The sequence below is a fragment of the Osmia bicornis genome, chromosome 2 (assembly GCF_907164935.1).
Source record: "Osmia bicornis bicornis chromosome 2, iOsmBic2.1, whole genome shotgun sequence".
Taxonomy (NCBI): Eukaryota; Metazoa; Arthropoda; class Insecta; order Hymenoptera; family Megachilidae; genus Osmia; species Osmia bicornis.
In genome coordinates this window covers 13,831,576-13,850,452 of record NC_060217.1, presented here as the reverse complement: position 1 = coordinate 13,850,452, position 18,877 = coordinate 13,831,576, and the positions used below count along the sequence as shown (strand labels likewise).

The window sequence follows — 18,877 nt, the reverse complement described above, 5'->3', positions numbered from 1 at the left end:
GTAATTTACTAAATAAATTAGATAATTGTAAAATTTATTAGCATAAAGATTTTTTTAATTATTTATTATAAAATTTGTATCGATAAATATAAATTTTTCAATAATTCAGTTAACATTAGATGTAATCTTATTTATAAAACGGAAAAACTGTTTGTACACTTTGTAACAACTGTCAACAACATAATATAGGTACTTTATGTATTGATATCCCATAAAACGCTTACTTTAAATAAGTTTATAACGTTTTGTATACATGTACAAAAAATTATAAATTAATTCATGCAATATATGTATATTCATAATGTACATGTATGGAAGAATAAAAAATTTTCTTTATCACAAGATATAAAATCTGACCACCCTAACCCATCTTCATTACAAAATAAATATTTGGTATGTAATGAGTTGATTTTTATAACAGAACGCCTAGTTCTAATTTTCCCACAGCATTGTCTTGGATTTTAGTGTTTGCTTACAACTATTATATTCCAAAACAATGACACGAAAAGATTAAAATGGAACATTCTATATATATATACAAATGCTGTAAAATTAATATCAGAAAAATTGCGAAGGTTATTGCTCATTTCTTTGGTTACTTTTTCCAATGTATAAGTATACATATAACAAAACATTTATTAAAACAAAATCCATTATATCTTTGTTCTCATTTCCACTATTAAATTAAAAAGAAAAAATTTTTTTATCACTGGTTTTAGTTTTTTTAAGCACTTCGGCAAGATGTCTGGATGATTCAAGACCAAATTGATCTAACGGTATTCGTGACATAACAGCAATTCTATAAGTACGTAAAACAGTTTTATTAAACTGTGATGAATACATCTAATCATAAACGGTCAATAGATTTGCAATCTTTATTACCTTCCTCCAGATATGTTGTATAAAAACTTCCAATAAGACGATCGTAAATGCTGTGGTTCAAGTATTGCTACATGAAAAAGTACTGCTGTACTAAAGCAGTATAAAAAAATTGCAAACCATTTTACTTCAGGTACTATCTTTTTTTCTGCAAGATCATTCCACAATAGCTGAAGAAAAATAGTATGTTAATATTTGATATATTGAAGTAAGAAATTAAAATTATTTGTAAGGTACCTGCAATGCTTTCCACATAAAGTATAAAGCTATTGTATTGCTACTGTAAGCCATAAATGTTATACCACTTATCAGTCCAGCAGGAATCGCAAAATAACAAGAGTCTTTTTGGAAAAATCTCCTTAATAAACAGGACATTAGCTAAAATATATTAAAAATTATTATAATAACGCATAAGAACATAGTACATTATAAGGAAGAACACAACAGTACCCTATAAAGTCCAGTAAAACCTCCTAAAAACACAGCCAAGTTTAAATTGTCTCTTTTAAAAATAATTGATTTTAACAATTGTGGTTTTATAAATGATTTTTTGATTTGAAAAACCAAGTTAATTACTAATTGAGCACTGAGAGCATAACTAAAAACTTCCATGCCACCCTGTAAATAAAAATAACATAAATTGGTTTGTGCATTTAAATATATGCATAATTTTTTTGCTTAACATTTATTAATTCATATACATACCTTTAATATGTAATGAGCACAACTATAAGGATGCGGACAAGATACATGTTTACTTCTAAGTTTTAGTTGTTCAATCAGTTTTTTATACACTTCAAGTGATTTCATGAATATATTAAAATTTTTTTTATCCGGCCTTCTACTTATGTCATGCATTTTTGTTGAACTTTGACTACCAGAACAAGATTGTGTTTCAGAATGTGAGCTACTTTTTTTAAGGTACTCAGTTCCTTCGTATGGTCCAATAAGAATTCTAATAAAAAATGTTGACCAATTTAAAACTACTGCTAATTTTATAGGTAAGTCATAAAAAAAAGTTACAAATACCTAAGTATTCTATATATAGAATCCTGTTTATTTGTTTTAGAACGAAAGAAATAAAGTAACAATGCTATGCTTGTTGCAAAAATATATGTTCCACCCTTTGGGATGGGAGAATAATATCCCCTTGCGATTCCCATTTTAAATAATGTTTCTGTTGCCTGATAAACAACATTAAAATTGATTAGATGACAAAAGAAGAAATAGCATTCATTATAGTTATTATTATTATTAATATATTTGTTACATAGTTTTTCATAAAGATACAATGATGAAAACAAGAATTTAATGCTAAAACTAATTCACTCACAACATTAGATACATATAAACACAGTAAGGTACGTCGAGAAGGCCTTTCAATCAAAATAGCTGACAAACTAGATAAAAAGGATGGAAGAAATGATACAGTCAAAACATTAAACTTTCCAAGCACTCGCCTGAAATACATAATTTTTCAAGTAAATATAACTGATTATGGTGAAAAGAATCAAGGATAATTATAATTGCTATTTGTTTAACGATTTTATAAGAATATAACGACTACTCAACAAAGAATATAATTTCATTTAAGTAAAAATAAAATCTTTACAAACCTTAGAGAACAAATAAACATAGAATATGAAAAACCACTCCACGAGAGAAATGCTATTGATTGTAAAATACCCAATATTGTCTTTTTAATGTCTTCTTTGGATGGTTTTTTCCCTCTCATTAATAGTGCAACCTAAAAAAGATTAAAAAAAAAGGAAAAATATAAAAACAGGAATAAATGCTAATTTCTCACACGAATATTAATTTGTTATGTTCGAATTACAGAAGAGAATAATATTTTCAATATCATCAGATCAGCTGATAATACCAATCCACCGATACGTGTGTGTGTGTACGTATATACGTACATACATATCCATACATAGAACTGTCAACGCTTACAATGTAATTTTGCTTATTATTACTTTCTATTATTACAAAACGATATTTGACCAATCATAAATCATGTACGAAAGAAATATGATATTGGGTACTTAAATATTGTTGCATAAATCTCGAACCATTGAAATAAATAACAGGGAAGTCTATTAACGACTACAATATGCATTTTCATCGTAATAAATTATATGTATGTACACTTGTGAGCATCAATTACATTGAATCGTTATCAAGAATACGATACGAAAAAGAAAAATGGAATTCGAAATAATCTGTATTGGTATACGTACTATATAAACTGTGGAATATATCCTAAGGCATTCCTGCAAGGTATGCAATCCAAGCCCGGCTGTTGCATTAACGCACGAGCCTGTCCAAGGATGTGAAAATTCCTTACAGGATATATCAGCAAATTTACTTAATTGAGAAGGCATTCTTTAAGAAATGACAATTTCTCTGAACGAGTCCACTGACTGATCACGTAACGATCAACTGTTCGATGAATGTTGCATAAAAAAAATTATTTTAAAATGACACTTGTGTCACTGTTTATTATATACAGATATAGCGGAACATTTTGTTAATATCATTTTCCTAACTGATATACGTTAATTTGTAATTGCGCAACACAAACACAAAAATCGACTGATTAACCAACCCCGATTATAAAGGACTATCTACTGGTTACAGATATACTAGACGATTAGATATAAAAATGCTTCTGGTTTTGAATTTCGACTTCTTAAGATCATATGCACTTGTGTGATATTGTATGAACACAAACACAAACCCTACGATACAAAGAAATTAACCATGCGGACTCGTCGACCGCTCATCACTGACTGACGCTGACCGAATACTGACTGAAGTATTTAAAAATCACTGCTGAATGTCGCACGATTTGTCACATATGGAAATATTTCCTTGAAATAGGCTATTGCAGTTCTGAAACATTTAAAATTTTAATGATAAAATTTAAATACACATATGTATTGTTATTATAATAATTCGTGCTGCAATAATTTAACATATTGTATTAGAAATGTTATAAATTGGCAAGATTTATTCTGATACATAATAAAATTTGTATCTTAGCGACTATTAAAAAATTATAATTTAAATGTATATTTTCTATTTGTATATAATGTACTTACTTACTAGATGTTTATACTTTATGCAACTTTCTAATTGCACTTCTGATGTATGTACCGTTATCGTGAACCTACTTGATGTGAAAGCATACTGAACTTCTCTGATGAAAGTTGATCTCAAAGGTAGCCGATTGGTCATAGCATTAACCATCATTTGGACGTTAATACGTATTATTTAAAAAAAGATATAATCCATAAAAAAATTTCGTAAAAAGAGATACGTCAGTATTACCTGCTGTCGGTATTACCCATCGTCGATATTACCTACCGTCGGCATTGCCCACCGTCGGTATTACCCATCGTCGGTATAATTGTCGCGTATTTTATCGGCGTCAACAATTACTGATTCAATCCGCGCAATTTTTCCGCAATAGCCACAGTTTCATTAATTAATATATAAAGAACACTAATTTAATGGGTGAAACTTCCCTGTATTATATAGTGACTCATCCCGCATCCGATGTAATAGTTTAAAGAAAGTCTATGGGTCACACATTATTTAGCTTCGGGGTCCCTGACGCCCCGGTATCATAACGTCGGTATGCAGTGTCACTGGTGCTTCGGGGTCCCCGATACCCCAAGATGATGTCAGGTCGGTATGCACAGAGCGCCATCAGTGCTCCGGGGTCCGTGATACCCCACGATGAAATCAGGCCCGTACGTGGAGGGCACAACCAGTATAATATTTATCCTCTAATTTCTTTCCGGAGTTTATTTAATTTCATTGCTTATTAAATAAGCTCATCGAAGGGGAATAACATTTATGATTGTATCCCTCTTCTGGGCCTCGGCCGAGGACCCCTTTTATTTCAATTTTTCCAGTTATTTATATAATTTTATCCCTCTTTATAGGCCAAGGTCACCCCTTTCAGTTATTAATTATTTTATCCTTCTTTATGGGCCACGACCCATGCCCCCATAATTATTTATTATCCTACTCCTCTTTATGGACCAAGGCCTCCCATGGCAAGTATTTATTTCTTCATTCTTTTTATGAGCCTCGCGGGGATTACCACTAAATCACTGGATCTTCGTATCCCTTGTTTTATTAATAAATGAATAAATAACTGGTACTCACAAAGAAAGAAACTGTCATTAAAAAAAAAAAATACGTTAGAAACCAGGGATTTGAACCGTGGATCTCTAGATTACGAGTCATGTGTTTAACCGCGAGCCTAACCGTTTTTATGTGCAAGTTTGTTATAGTTCAGAATGTAAGGTGTAACTGACTTCCAAAATGGGGTATACATAGGCGTATTCAACTCGACCAGCTCTACACGGTGGCAGAGTTTCATTAATAAGTGAGCGTAACATTTGGGTAATAGTCCCCTCATTAGTATAAATACGACGCTATACCTGGCTGAAATTTCAGGTCCTATTCGTTAGACTTGGAAACATGAATGTATGTACATACACTGTATCAGATAAGGGGTGACACAATTATGTTTGGATTGTGATTGGCCGCAACCGAATAGGTAGTTTTCCGCGTCTGATGAACAGGAACTGTCAGTCGCATATTTCAGCACCTTGTGATAACTCACGTTGGTATATAAGGGCAGTCAGAGAAGCAAGGTGTATTAAACATCGAGGCATAATCGAGTCAACTGTAATTATACATATAGCGATATATCGTTGCATTAGAATTATATTAGAAACATTGAAGAGCATTTTGTGAAGCATGTAAATCGCGTAAGTGTCTTATTGTTAGACAAAACATCAATTTCAATGACGATTATGAATCTATATTACATGAACAAGAATTTTACTGGATAACAAGTTAAATCAACGTATTTTGGGATAAATGGTACAAATTTTGAATTATATATAATTACATATGTACATATAAAACAATTGTATCATTTTTATAATCATTTTTACACATTTACCTTCTGTTTATTAGAGATTTAAAAAATTCGTTACGTTTATCAATAGTTTCTACGAGGGTTATTCATTTTTGATGGCATGAATTTATACTTGACTTTACATGTACTTATGATACTTCATATTATCCAGCTATGCGTTGTCCTTAGATTAACGTTATTTTTACTTTCAGCAGTTTATTCTTGAGTACCGTTAATTGAAATCGCAACAAACCTTCGCATCCATTGTTTCAAATTATACTTCGGACATCTGTAAAAGAAAAAAAAGAAAAATAAAGACGAAATAATCGGAAAATGACTGCAGGATTGAAGACAATGGAGTTATTACGATTAGGACGACGAGTTCGTCGACGTTTAAACGCACGAAATGGTGAGTAATCGAAAGGCAAATATTGTTTCCATTGAATTCGAATCGCGATATCATCAAATGATCCTTGATAACACACCAAACATCAGTTCGTTTAATCAATCGCCTATGAGTTTTCGCACGCGATACTATTTATACCGTATTATTGTCACGTTCGTTCGTAATTGAATCGAAATATAAATTTTCGTTTGAACTTCTAAAATTTTAATTCTTTTCATTTTCATACTTTCCAGCCCAAAAAAAAGCAAAGCTTCGATTTCATCGCGTCGTTAGATGAGGACTAACAGGTGTTAAGTAGAATTAGTCCTTGATTTCGCAATTCTTTTAAACGTACTTTATACATACAAGGAGAATTCATCAAGCGTCCCCTTTAGATTTTAATGAGCTTTTAAATGTTGATAATAGATCCTTCTACATATACTTGCATATACATATAGTGGAGTATGCTAGAACGAACGAAATTGGTTCCGAAACCTCGTTCGTTACATGTTCAAGATTTCAAACAAAATTTAGGAAAAAATTAATAAAAATAATAACTCTAAATAATTTACCTACGTGATCCCTCTTTATGCATAGTCAATGAAAGACAAGAATAGTTTAAAAAAAGAGATTAGCACGTTTAGTGCGGACGTCGCAGATCCGTGTCGGCTGTATATCGTGCATATCTTGGCAATGTTCGTACAAACCGAGCCACACTTAATTAATTTATATTATTAATATCATTTTATTCACCCAGCAAATGTCCATGGGTTCAATTCACAGCGAACATGTTAACAGATGTTTCTGATTTCAAGGACCTAAAAAAATAATTAAACTTAATACGTGTTTATAAATTACAAATCTAAATATCATTTGCATAGATAATAGTCAAATAATTCATATTTTATGCTATATTATTGCTGAAATTCGAGTACTATCTAGTATTACTTCACTTGTTGAATAAAGCACATGCGCACATACACGCGCTGACAATTCAAACACACGTTATATGCGCTTTACACATTCATAAAATTAGCAGTAAATGTCATCCAACTTGGTTTGAGAATGAAAACATTAATATGGCGCCATAGAGTATACAATTTAAAACCTTTATCAATGTTATGCAAGTTTACCGTTGTTAAATGAGACTATTATTAAACTGGTCAAATTAGTTTGAGGATTACCTGTTCATATCATTTTATCATTTGTTTACAAAGGTGTCGTATCGTTTGATGGTTGAAACACTCTATTATACTATACTATACCATATGTATAAGTTCCATTACTGATGTTCAGCTCATTCTTCCCAGTTATGAAAACAGATAATTGCGTCATTGTTTTGAGCGATGCAAGTTTTACTTTTCAAGAAGAAGGATAAAAGCTTCTCGCCTTTTCTATTCATTCAAAGATTATCGTTTAGTGGAATGAATATTCATCTGTTTTTTACCGTGTACATACAGGTAAATCGTTCATTTTAATCATTACATTTTCCAGATTTTCCGCTTGTTACGTGACCTAGTTTCTCTTCTATCCCTCTGTTCATCTCACAGTGTGATCTTGATATGACCTTAAATTTCACAATAAGAAGAAAATAGAATCATTCGACTTAAGCTTAAAAATATCAGGCCATCACGGCGCGCCGTGCTTCGCTCCCCGCAAAAATGAATTAAGCGTAATCGATCATTTTTTACCGATTTTTTTTCATTGTCGATAAAATAAAATGTTATCATAGGCAACAATTATTATTGACTCACCCTGCATAACGGGCTGTATAATTGTTTCCTAAAAGCATACCGCAAACAATTTTGTTTCCTGTAATTTAAAGCATTTCCTGCCGTTACAATAAATCATACCTTTTCATATTTCTTTCTTGAAACGACAGAAACGTTTAATAATTCACAGGCGAAACCGCGAAATTGTAGAGACGGTTTAGTACGCGCGTTCTTTGTGGTAAATGCGTAATGAACGTACATACATATAGGCGAGGACCTTATCTCGCGTACGATTACATAAAAAAAAAAAACTATTGAAATCGTTTCTTCGTCGAGAGAGATGAACGAGAATTATAGTACCGATTTACTTGTAAATATCGCGAACGAACGGTATCCGACTGTCTTTGTGCAGCGCAAATTCGAAACTTTTCTCTCTCAAGATCGTTACTCCTATACTTGTTACGTACTCAACAGTTCTTCGAGTTTCATAGTTGCTAAAACATTAGGGAGAGAGAGAAAAAAAAAAAAAAATACGGTAAAAACTGTGTAAGATTAAAGTTGTTTTCGAACCATATTGTAACATTATACCTACATACATCTTTTGCAAGTATCAATAATAATGTAATAATTAATCAATGTAAATTTGATTTTTTTATAGTGAGCGATCAACTTCTCGCTGACGGCGAAGAGAAAAGGAAAAGGATCTCCTTGAACATTGACACGAAGATGTTGAAAATTGGATTTCTGGGTGGTGGAAAAATGGCCCAAGCTCTGGCCAAAGGTTTCATTCGAGCAGGTAAAAACAAACACGTACCCGCGATGCCATTGATACTATCATTTTAAGTTTCAAGAGAACTATGCTGTACAGGGCGTTCCACGTGCTTAATTAATAAAAGAAATTATTACTTATAATTTGCAGGATTAAGTAAAGGTGATATGATGCTGGCCAGCTGTCTTCCAAACGACATGGGTAGCATAGAAGCGTTTAAGGTGAGTCGAATTTCTCCTTTTACCAACGTGTCAATAATTCTTCTTGTTATGTCGGCACAACTTTTCACTGTTGCATCCTGATAAAAGATAAAAGATAAATAAGTAATCTTAGCGTTATCAGTTTCAGCATTTGCTGTGAAAAAGAAAAACAGCAAAACAATAAATATATTTTGTTTGTTCGGTAAATAAATATGAAAGTTGTGAACCAGTTTAGTAAATAATAAGTAATAATAAGTTTGATCGTTCGTTTCTCATTGAATAACTATTAACATAAAAAGCTGGAAACAGCTTTTGGCAAGTTTAATTCAGAATCATTATCGTATTGATAATAATATCAATCAGTGGTTTACAGATATTGTACATACCCCGATATTTGATCGATCTTTAAATCCTTTATTACTTAATCTAAACTGATTGCTCGATAACGTTCTTGCTTTTGAGATCGTATGTACAACTTGAATCGTAATATTAATTGCTTATAAACTTCGCATCAATTGTTATTCCTCGGTCATTATCGGGTCTAGGAAAATTTCCAATATCGTGTGCCTTATCTTTGTTTCACGATAACTCTATGGAAAACATTGCAACTCTGGAGTTTAGTTTACCTCAAATTTTTACATTTACCAATGCTTTTTTATTGGATATCTTGACAGTAATTATCATAGATGTTATTATTTTTTTTATTATTGTCCTTCATTGTAATTCCAGGAAATAGGATCAAACACGGTACATTCGAATGGACCAGTCGTTGATCACGGTGATGTTCTAATTTTATCGGTAAAACCACAAGTGGTTCCGAAAGTTCTTCCAGATTTAAAAAACTATAGGAAACTTTTACTGTCTATTGCTATGGGTATTCCGCTGTCAACACTGGAGAAGGTGATTGTAAAATTTGAACAAGTAAATTGCAGTAATTAAGAGATTAGAATGGCTTACGTTGTGTACAAGATTTATCGTCAGGCGCCGTTTTATTACTGAAACGTTTAATTTTAACTTAGGCTCTTCCGCAAGGAACGCCAGTGATAAGGGTGATGCCAAACACCCCAGCCCTTGTGGGCTGCGGTGCAACTGTATATGCACGTGGAAAATCTGTTGGCGATAAAGAGGCTGAAATAGCAGAAAAGCTGTTTTCTGCTGTTGGTTTCTGCGAAGAAGTTCCTGAAAATGTAATTGATCCTGTCACTGCTTTAGCTGGCTCTGGACCTGCATATGTAAATTTCAACACAATTTGTTATTGTATATTTATAAATCATTGACATATTTAAATTGAAAGATAAATATAAAAATTATCCTCTTATTCAGGTATACATGATGATAGAAGCTTTAGCCGATGGAGGTGTAAAAATGGGTCTGATGAGGCATACAGCGTATAAATTAGCTGCCCAGACTGTTCTTGGAGCTGCTACCATGGTGCGAGACACGAATACCCATCCAGGACAACTGAAAGATGACGTAGCTTCACCAGCAGGTTCGAGGAGAATGAATTTTATATTATCCAAAATATTTGTCACTCTCTTAACATTTTTTACTTATCAATTATTTCTTTCTACCTCTTTCAGGGTCTACCATAACGGGAATTCATTATTTAGAACAGCATGGTTTGAGATCAGCAGTAATCGGAGCAGTTGAAGCGGCAACGAAACGATGTAAAGAAGTTAGTTCATCTTCAGAAGAAAGACAGGATTAATGATAATGGAACTGAAATTCAATAACGGTTAAAAAAGCTGTACTGTAGTCAGTTAAAGTTATCAAAAGGAAATTGAACCGTAAAGATAATACGCTTTAACATAACACGTCCACGTTTAATTCTGCAAGTTTCTATTATGCATAGTCCATAATTTTTTTTTTTTTTTTTAATACTTTGTATATTTTGTACATAATTCTTTTAAATTACTAAACACTAAAAAACTATGATTTACTGTACATTCAATGCGTAGCAATTAAAAATATAGATCTGTTATTTTTTTGACAATAGCATATTTTATAATGAATGTTACAGTATATAAAAATATATGTAAATATGTTTTGTATTTAACATTTGTATATTTATGCTTTAGCATAAAACGTGTAATTATATTTGGAAATTCGTTCAAAGAACATTTCATAATTATAAACTTTAAAAAGACTACAGAAAATATAATACAATATAATATAGACTAAAAAATATAATATATACACTAGCATATTGTAATCGACAAAAAACTATGTGTCATTTTGTACTCCTATTTTGAATAGATTTTAATTAGCACACATTGTGTCAAATATATTGTTATGTAATAACGTTATTTCATACTATTCACTGAATACTGTTTTATATAAAATTTTAAATGCTGAACTTAATATTAAAATTGGTAATGTTAAACGTAAATATTTGTAAACATTTCTATATGAAATGTATGGCAACATTGAAAATGAAGAATTTTTCATTATACAAAAAAGAAAAAAATAATGGAATTATTTACTGGTTATAATCGTCTGGTTTTAAATAATACCTGGTAACTGTTTGCCATCTTTAGATTCTTCTCGTTCAAAACCAAGATTAAATTCCGTCTTAAACATTTCCCTGTAATAACTTTCCTTAACTATATCACTTTCAGAAACGCCTTCTTCTTTACATTTTAACACATAAAGTTTATGCATAGCGGCTATACTTAATCTAGAGTCTAGATATCCTTTTTCTATACGATTTTTTGGATTTATCAATTTTTCCGTTGGAAATGATCTAATATGTTCGCGCACTCTATCCTTAACACTTTCGCTCTTTTTTGTTTTTGGTGTATGCTTTCCTCTTTGGTCTGGCCCTATAATTCCTCCAGGAGATATCCTTTTTTTCTCCATTACGTGTCGCACAAATTTCTCAGACACTGAAAAAGTACTTAGGAACATGCACTTACACACTGTGATAAACTCTCCTTTTAATAAAAGAGAGTAAGTGAAAGTAACTTGTCTACGATGTTCCGATTTAACATTTCCGCGACACCGAGTTCGTTGCTTTGGAGATTCCTTGACTAATAATGCAACATACTGTTTTCTTTGTTCCCAGCTGCATGTTTTCCAAAAAACATTATGCAACTCTTCTCGAGATACTTCATCAATTTTTTCGGTACAACGTATGCGACATTTACAAGGTGGCCCCATGGTTTTTGCTGGTACTATTTTTCCTATGAATTATTAAGTTTCACACGTAAGTCTGTGTCTTTGAATTTTCAGATTTCTTCTAAATAAATTAATCAAAAATTACCTCCAACTCCAATGTATTCTTCACCTCTTAGTCTAGCATTCTTTTTTACATTTACTTTCCACATTTCTGGATTTTTTGTACGTTTTAAAGGTTCTCTACATACCTTCATTGTTTTTGATTTTTTCAATTGTTTAGATTTCATAGGTTTTGTTGAGTTTAACTCTACCTCTTCTAATTGATCTGATAACTGAGCACTTATGCAGTGATCTGAAAGAGAATAAATATAGATTTACAATGTTAAACTATACCACAACCGATAAAAGTTTCCTCATCACTGTTTCTTACTCATTAATGAGCAATTTGATGAACGAGCTATTTCCGGTTGATACTCGGATTGCATTACTATATTTGTGATCGACGAATCTCTCCACCATTGAATATTTGTCGATATACCAACTGGAATACCTATTGAAATTACAATGAAAGTAAAAGTATATAAACAGTTAAACCCTCAATGCACGAAGCTATATTTTATCCTTTCCCTACTTGCCTATATTATTCTGATATTTATAATAAGGTGTCTCAGATGATAATGGCTGTTCTTGATTTATGTTTAAATTTTGTTCGTTGAACCAAGGTTCTGTTTCTTTTCTTATCATCTGATCATCCTGACTATGGGAATTTATTATCATCATACTTTGCTCCATTTTGTTATTTATTTTAACTGCATTATTTGCATCTTGTATATCAAGATAACTACTTAAAACATTTAACTTTAAATTCGAGGCAGTACATTTTATCTCTTTTCACATTACTTTTCTGTTAATTATATATATATATATATGTCAAAACATATATCAACATTTTTGTTTTACACTTATTTGGTTACATTTCAGGTTAGGCTGCATTTCCTTGTTTTAAAATCATATGTCACGAAATAATACCCCATTTCATTTCATAGCTTTCAACATCAAAATACAAGCGCATTGCAAAAAATTTTTAAATTTTTATCTTAATAAATTACACGTGTGCTATTTTCCAGAAAATATAATTAAATGTAAAAATGTTAAATATGTTTCTTAGCATCGTATGTTATACATATGTATAGATAAAATTAAAAATAGGTAGATTTAAACAGAAGGGGGCGACACAATGTATTAAAAATTCTTCCAATCACATGCTGTTTTACTAATTTAAAATCATGTTATGGCGGTCAGTTTCGAATTCTTGTGTTAATTCATAAACAATAAAAATTGGTACAGAAAGCACTGATGATTTACATTAAATTAGTTACAAACATAAAAATGTATCGTTTATTTGTTGTTTTCTTAAAAGAGAAAGCAATAAATGTATAATGGTAAAAAATAGTGCAGAGATTCGAAATGAATGTTTGTTAGTTCAAATTTGAAATTCTCGGAATACCGATAGGTGGCAGCACGCGATAGTATTATGAACGGATTTGACAGTAGAAAATTTGATCCGAAACGTTCGACAAGTGGCGTTCGGTGTTAAAAGTGTAATGTGCGGTACGTGTAAACAAAAGTGTGTGGAGTTTGTGCAAAATGTTGAGCGAAGATGACGCACGTCTGTAATAAATGTTAACCTCGTTAAACAACTTTGTGGACGTCGGTTTCAAGGAGTATTTCTGTTACCGTCCGAACGATCAGACATTACAACTTGCAGTTTGGGTGAGTGTCTTTTAGGTTACGTATTGAATTGTTTTAACTCTAATCTTGTTTATTTCAATGATTTATCACATCCGTACTGTTTTGTATCATTAGAAATTCACTTCGTTCATACAATTTGGTCAGTAATCACATTGTAAACTAGAAACTGAAATACCTTCTTATGTCTGTCATTGTCATTTGCTTTTTCAATTATCACCTAACTTTCTTGACACGCGAAGATACGTGCTCAGCATTAACCTTGAAAGACAAATTTGTTAATAAGTATACGTTTTCGAAAATGATTTTGGTGACATCACGTATATCTTGCTGATAAAAAATAAGTTTTATCTATATAGCTTGGAACATTTATATGTAATAGTTTTTATTGTTAACACACGAAGAGTTTGCACTTATTTTATTTCAGTACCATTTATACATACATAAGCGTTACGTTTTTATTGGTCGGCACAATTGATTCGGATGTACTTACATAAACTTTATCGATTTAATTGCATATACATATTTGTAGTTAAGTAATTGTCATTAACACGTGTGTTTTATGTACAATTCTTATGTACATATATCTCTATTATTACTAACAAATGATTTTGATAATTACATTACGGGGGGCTAAAGGTTGTTTACGTTAAAAGAAGAAAATATTAGCAGACCTTCGATAGCTCAGTTGGTAGAGCGGTGGACTGTAGTTGGTTCGTTTGTTGTATAGAGACATCCATAGGTCGCTGGTTCGAATCCGGCTCGAAGGAATTTTTTTTAATTTTTCAAAGTTTCATTTTTATCGCTATTATTTAATTCATAATGTTTGCTTTCTTTTCGTAGTTATAAGATATTAATTTTAATTAAATTGTACTGTAATATAGCATAATGAAATCATAAAAATAGTGAGTATTTGTTTATGGTATTAAGGAAAAATGTTGTGTCCATATTCTTTTTAATATTTTTTTTTTTTTTTTCATTTTGTTAATCTCGATATGATTAGTTATTGCTCTTTTTGCTGCATCAAATACTTGCTGCCCTCTGGAAGTGCAGTTGCATATTATACATAGAACACGTGTTCTTGATGATAACGTAGTTTGTCTAACGAACGCGTGACATAATTAATACATAATTAGATGGATTAAAAAATTAGATTCGCAGAAAACAGGATATAAATCTTTTCTAAGTTCGAAATAATCGGTCTTCAATTAATTTTTCAATGGAAGGTAGCAAGTTGATCGAGGTGAATGGTGAATGGTGAATAGTGAAGTAGAAAGAAATCAATCTGCCGTCCAATATCGCGTTGTTCATATCAGTGTGCGATGGGCTCACGTTAATTTATCGTCTCTCAGCTCTAATCGTCCTTCGTAATTTATTACTAGTCTGTTAATATTTATTGGTGGCCCGGCCGGGTGTATTGTAGCCACGAAATTGCTTATATTGTTGCCTGTTCGCTTGATCGCAATAAATTATTTGCCCGCTGAAGGTGCGATATCTGACGTGTATCCGATAGATTGCAATTGTAGACGAACAGGATTTGATGATGCTTCATATCAGTACGCTTTGTGCTTGTTTTTGTGCCGTATCAATCGTCGACAAAGTCTTACAATAGAATCCAGGGATATTTCTATTCTTTCGATCGAATTTTTATGATTGATGGGAAAATAATATGGTGATATATGTATGTTCTATGAATCTATTATAATTGAATAATAAATTATAAAGAATTGAAGGAACGTAGACGGTCGAGATGGCATCTTCTGTCCTGAATCACAATCACGTGGAAATCAATCCCTAACAGATAACGGCTACTCTACCACAATAACCACAATCAGGATTAGATAATGAACGAATCGTTTCGCGCCGAGTCCGACGATTCGCTCGTTCAAATGTTTGTCTAGAATTTCGATGCTGGCCAATTGTTCGGGCAACGACGCGACACGACGCGACACGACGCGACGGGCGTAACTTCTCGTCATTTGAATAACAATAATCGCGATTGCGTGTCGCCTAGCGAAATATGTACTCGTTCATCGATACATCGCATCGCATCGATTGCTGATCTATTCAACTCTGCTGGATACAATTGAGAAATATCTGAAAAATAAGATAAAGAAATTAAAGTGTTCCTCGTAAAGATTTCACTGCTCTGGTTTATCAAAGATGCATCTCTGTATTTAAGTAGATTACGCTTAACACAGCTGATTATGTTTTCAGTAGGTGTCTAAGCAATTGTTTGCCAATGAAATATTTTCATAATTTCGCTGCGTTAGCACGCTTTTGTTCGGTGGTTGGAATTAATTTCGACCAGGTGGTCGTGGAAATTAAAACGGACCCGTGTTTTCCTATGAATTATTAATTATTCACGCGTTAAACCATGCTCGCACGGATGAAATCGTTTCGGAGAATTGCGTTTCGCTCGATTCGGTAGGGACAAAGAATTGATGGTGTGGGCTGAAATTTTAGTGGTTCCATCATGGAATATTGCAACTAAAATGTAAAATTGTTAAAAGCGTTTCAATTAGTTAAATAATTTAAATTGTTGGAGGTGAACATGAATGTCCAGTAGTAGAGGAGAAGGTGGAAAAGGAGAAACTTGGACAGGATCAATATTGGCTGGACCTGGTATTTGTTTGGGACGCGACTCAGAAGCGGATTGCACGTGAACACGGCGCGGCGCGGCGCGCCGCGGCGACGGAATGAAGCGGGGAGGTTGGTATCCGATCGATTCGGGATTGGAGCTCTTTCATTAAATCGAAAAACGTCTTTCCTCGGTCGTGAAACGTCTCGAACGATCCCATGGAACTGAACTTAGGAAAGTATTAGTGCCAGATTTGAACAGTGCGGCTTCGGTATATTTTACGGCTTAAGAAAACAGGAATTCCTGTAGATAGATATTTTGAGCGAAGGGAGAAATTGATAGGGATCTTGATTAAAATTAGGAAGTTGCTGGAAGCAGGGTGTAACACAGCAGGCTTTCGACAATCGTTTCGGCTCGTCGTTCGCGATTTGCATAACAGTAAAGATCTCCGGTTTCCCCTTTATACACGGGGACACGTAACACGCGGTCGTTGGTTAGGCAATTTCATTAACCGCGAATCTACTTCCGGCGGGGTTACTCTTCTCGAGGAACGCGATACAACCTGGAGAATTGCATCACTGATCACGTAACGTTACAGCTTCTTTTCAAATAAGGACATCGTCGTTGATGTTTCCCGAGCGTGTCTCTGCTTTAGCGAATAATGGATGGATTCGTTTTCATTTCGTGAGAATCTGCGCTTCGTTGCTTGAATGGTTAATTTCTATTCTTCCTGCGTAATTACCGTGCACAGGTAAAAAGAAGTTGCTCAATTTGGAAAGAGACGATTCAATCTTTACATTGCATTGGTCGGACAGTGAGTTCTAGATCTTAGGTCCTAGAGTTTATTTATTCCATGCAAGATAAATGTAAATCAGTATATTTCAGTAAATTCACGACTTCTATTTCATAGAAATCATCCTGGAATACATATGCTGTCTTCGGCGCAGTAGGTACCTATAAATTCGAATTGTGAAATTTCTTTCGAGTCGATTCAAATGTATTCTCTGGCGTTATCGATGCACCGATCAAGTACAAGTGTATGTATGTAAGTACACCTATGCTTTTTGAACAGATTTGAGCAAAACAGTCACGTATTCGACAGATATCCAGCTGTTTTTGATTCCTCGTGACTAGAAAGGTCAGCTGGAATAAGCGTATCTTGTACTATCACGGATCTCGACAAAGCAACGAGACCGTTAGACATTCGATTTCCTTCGTGTCGTCTGTAACGGTGACGCCAAGCTTTATTACGATTCCATGGAGGATGGAAAATCACTTTGCTTGAATATCGTGTCGTGTCAGGATATCGACGTATGATAAGCATTGTAAATTTACTTTACTTCTTACTGATAAGGGGAAGTCTATTAAACGATGATAAAAGATTTTCGATTGATTTTAAATTCAAAACTCTTAGAACTTATCATGAACTCGTGACACATCAATTCTAGAAATTTTAGTAGGTAAAATATCTGTAAAAATCAAAAGAAAAGTTTTCAAATTCGTTTCTAAAGTTTTCCATCAAGTTCGTAAAGTTGAAAAAATGCGATATATTAAGTTAGAGATGATTAACTGAAAAAGTTAGAAATCATTCGAAAATAGCAGAAATATTTTGTTTGATTCCGATCAAAGTGGGAAGTAAGTAACAGCTACTTGAAGATTCAATGAACAAGTACTTAAACGGTGAAATACCAATAAATCGAAAGTATTCGTGCAACCATTCTTGGCACAAAATGCAAGCGTGCGAGCACCTTTGCCAAAGAAGCTGATGATCTTTGTCTCAGCGAGCAATAAAGATGGCAATGCATCCGAATTTCCTGTGGCTTTGCCACCATTCCATCGGAGAACCTTCCAATCGACCGAAAGATTAAATTCTTTCGCCTCGAAACGCAGCGATTTGAAATCTTCAGTTTCCTATCAATTTTTCTTATAGCGTTGAGATGTTTCTGCTATTCAGCGCGAAGTTTCGTGAAAAATAAAGATTTCTTCTCTATTTCTCGATCTTTTGTTTTTATCTATGTAGCTTCGCTGGAATCGGTAAGAATAAGTAATAGCAATATTACGAGAGACTCATTCCCAACTCGTATTACTCAATTGTAAGATTTATTTATGAATATTAATTATGAATAAGCGATATTTAAATATCGCTTCGTTCATCGAAGATGAATTGGTCGAAAGCAGATTTTCTTCGATTTTGTTCGAGTTAATTACATGTTTCGTCGATAATTGCACACGAGATTGCAGAATAACCAAGGCAAGATAACGCGTGTACGCACGAGATACATCCGAGCAGATTTCAAGAACAAATGGGCCAATTCCCAGGTAGGTCATAGGTTGCCCTATCTACAGGTGTGTCCTTGTTCCACGTTTCATGTTCGTCTTGGGACGCGTAGCTACGTGTACGCGTTCAACCCCTGACAGATAATTACAATGATGCAACCGGTAGATACGTTTTACAAAAGCACATTTTAGACTATGTATCCAATTATTCAGTCTTCGACGATAACATAGTGGGTACATACTTGAATCTTCCTTGCAGCCAG

General features: G+C 33.1%; 4 protein-coding genes, 1 long non-coding RNA gene and 1 other non-coding gene across 22 annotated transcripts in view; 3 read left to right on the top strand and 3 right to left on the bottom strand.

The window, feature by feature from the left end:
- Positions 1-576: 576 nt before the first annotated feature.
- On the bottom strand, positions 577-4,093 carry LOC114875815 (transmembrane protein 135-like). Of its 4 annotated transcripts, none has more exons than XM_029186531.2 (10): positions 3,987-4,093; positions 3,123-3,777; positions 2,496-2,626; positions 2,213-2,339; positions 1,909-2,063; positions 1,585-1,834; positions 1,330-1,497; positions 1,117-1,257; positions 883-1,049; positions 577-799 (listed from the first exon to the last, which is right to left on the bottom strand). In XM_029186531.2, the coding sequence occupies exons 2-10, from the start codon at positions 3,264-3,266 to the stop codon at positions 685-687; spliced, it is 1,398 nt and encodes a 465-aa protein (XP_029042364.1). In that variant the 5' UTR covers positions 3,267-3,777; positions 3,987-4,093; the 3' UTR covers positions 577-684. The 4 variants fall into 4 exon arrangements, with proteins under 4 accessions (XP_029042364.1, XP_029042365.1, XP_029042366.1 ...); XM_029186532.2 differs by having other exon boundaries at positions 3,991-4,088; XM_029186533.2 differs by lacking the exons at positions 3,123-3,777; positions 3,987-4,093 and adding an exon at positions 2,717-3,058.
- Positions 4,094-5,579: 1,486 nt separating this feature from the next.
- On the top strand, positions 5,580-11,173 carry LOC114875831 (pyrroline-5-carboxylate reductase 2). 7 transcript variants are annotated; one of them, XM_029186572.2, is made up of 8 exons: positions 5,580-5,672; positions 6,037-6,233; positions 8,580-8,717; positions 8,841-8,911; positions 9,620-9,790; positions 9,910-10,122; positions 10,214-10,379; positions 10,471-11,173. In XM_029186572.2, exons 2-8 carry the CDS (start codon positions 6,158-6,160, stop codon positions 10,596-10,598), a joined length of 963 nt encoding a protein of 320 aa, XP_029042405.1. In that variant the 5' UTR covers positions 5,580-5,672; positions 6,037-6,157; the 3' UTR covers positions 10,599-11,173. The 7 variants fall into 7 exon arrangements, with proteins under 7 accessions (XP_029042405.1, XP_029042406.1, XP_029042403.1 ...); XM_029186573.2 differs by having other exon boundaries at positions 5,583-5,672; positions 6,040-6,233; XM_029186570.2 differs by lacking the exon at positions 5,580-5,672 and adding an exon at positions 5,695-5,787.
- On the bottom strand, positions 5,772-9,864 carry LOC114875835. Of its 7 annotated transcripts, XR_003789298.2 has the most exons (6): positions 9,277-9,613; positions 8,828-8,988; positions 7,964-8,021; positions 7,695-7,776; positions 6,782-7,603; positions 5,772-6,113 (listed from the first exon to the last, which is right to left on the bottom strand). It is a non-coding gene; the product is annotated as an uncharacterized LOC114875835 (long non-coding RNA). The 7 variants fall into 7 exon arrangements; XR_003789296.2 differs by having other exon boundaries at positions 6,782-7,776; XR_003789294.2 differs by lacking the exon at positions 7,964-8,021 and having other exon boundaries at positions 6,782-7,027; positions 7,394-7,776.
- LOC114875830 lies at positions 10,738-13,692 on the bottom strand. Its single transcript, XM_029186568.2, has 4 exons — positions 12,643-13,692; positions 12,438-12,557; positions 12,153-12,359; positions 10,738-12,072 (listed from the first exon to the last, which is right to left on the bottom strand). Exons 1-4 carry the CDS (start codon positions 12,797-12,799, stop codon positions 11,393-11,395), a joined length of 1,164 nt encoding a protein of 387 aa, XP_029042401.1. The 5' UTR covers positions 12,800-13,692; the 3' UTR covers positions 10,738-11,392.
- A 3-nt stretch (positions 13,693-13,695) lies between these two features.
- Positions 13,696-18,877, top strand: part of LOC114875832 (von Hippel-Lindau disease tumor suppressor) — a 34,111-nt gene continuing 28,929 nt past the window's right edge. For both annotated transcript variants that reach the window (XM_029186579.1, XM_029186578.2), the window contains exon 1: positions 13,696-13,780. The gene's annotated coding sequence lies outside the window, so the exon portion shown is untranslated. The remainder of the gene's footprint in view (positions 13,781-18,877) is intronic.
- On the top strand, positions 14,430-14,526 carry Trnay-gua. The gene is made up of 2 exons: positions 14,430-14,466; positions 14,491-14,526. It is a non-coding gene; the product is annotated as a tRNA-Tyr (tRNA).

What these genes read in the sequence shown, in the direction of transcription:
- LOC114875830 (XM_029186568.2), bottom strand. Translation starts at nt 12,799, where the DNA reads ATGGAGCAAAGTATGATGATAATAAATTCCCATAGTCAGGATGATCAG. An exon ending in ATCAAATTGCTCATTAATGA is followed by an intron (nt 12,360 to 12,437) that starts GTAAGAAACAGT and finishes ATTCTCTTTCAG; the next exon opens with ATCACTGCATAAGTGCTCAG. An exon ending in AGAATACATTGGAGTTGGAG is followed by an intron (nt 12,073 to 12,152) that starts GTAATTTTTGAT and finishes AATAATTCATAG; the next exon opens with GAAAAATAGTACCAGCAAAA.
- LOC114875815 (XM_029186531.2), bottom strand. Translation starts at nt 3,266, where the DNA reads ATGCCTTCTCAATTAAGTAAATTTGCTGATATATCCTGTAAGGAATTT. An exon ending in ATGTTTATTTGTTCTCTAAG is followed by an intron (nt 2,340 to 2,495) that starts GTTTGTAAAGAT and finishes TATGTATTTCAG; the next exon opens with GCGAGTGCTTGGAAAGTTTA. An exon ending in GTTTATATGTATCTAATGTT is followed by an intron (nt 2,064 to 2,212) that starts GTGAGTGAATTA and finishes GTTGTTTATCAG; the next exon opens with GCAACAGAAACATTATTTAA.
- LOC114875831 (XM_029186572.2), top strand. Translation starts at nt 6,158, where the DNA reads ATGACTGCAGGATTGAAGACAATGGAGTTATTACGATTAGGACGACGA. An exon ending in ACGTTTAAACGCACGAAATG is followed by an intron (nt 6,234 to 8,579) that starts GTGAGTAATCGA and finishes ATTTTTTTATAG; the next exon opens with TGAGCGATCAACTTCTCGCT. An exon ending in CAAAGGTTTCATTCGAGCAG is followed by an intron (nt 8,718 to 8,840) that starts GTAAAAACAAAC and finishes TATAATTTGCAG; the next exon opens with GATTAAGTAAAGGTGATATG.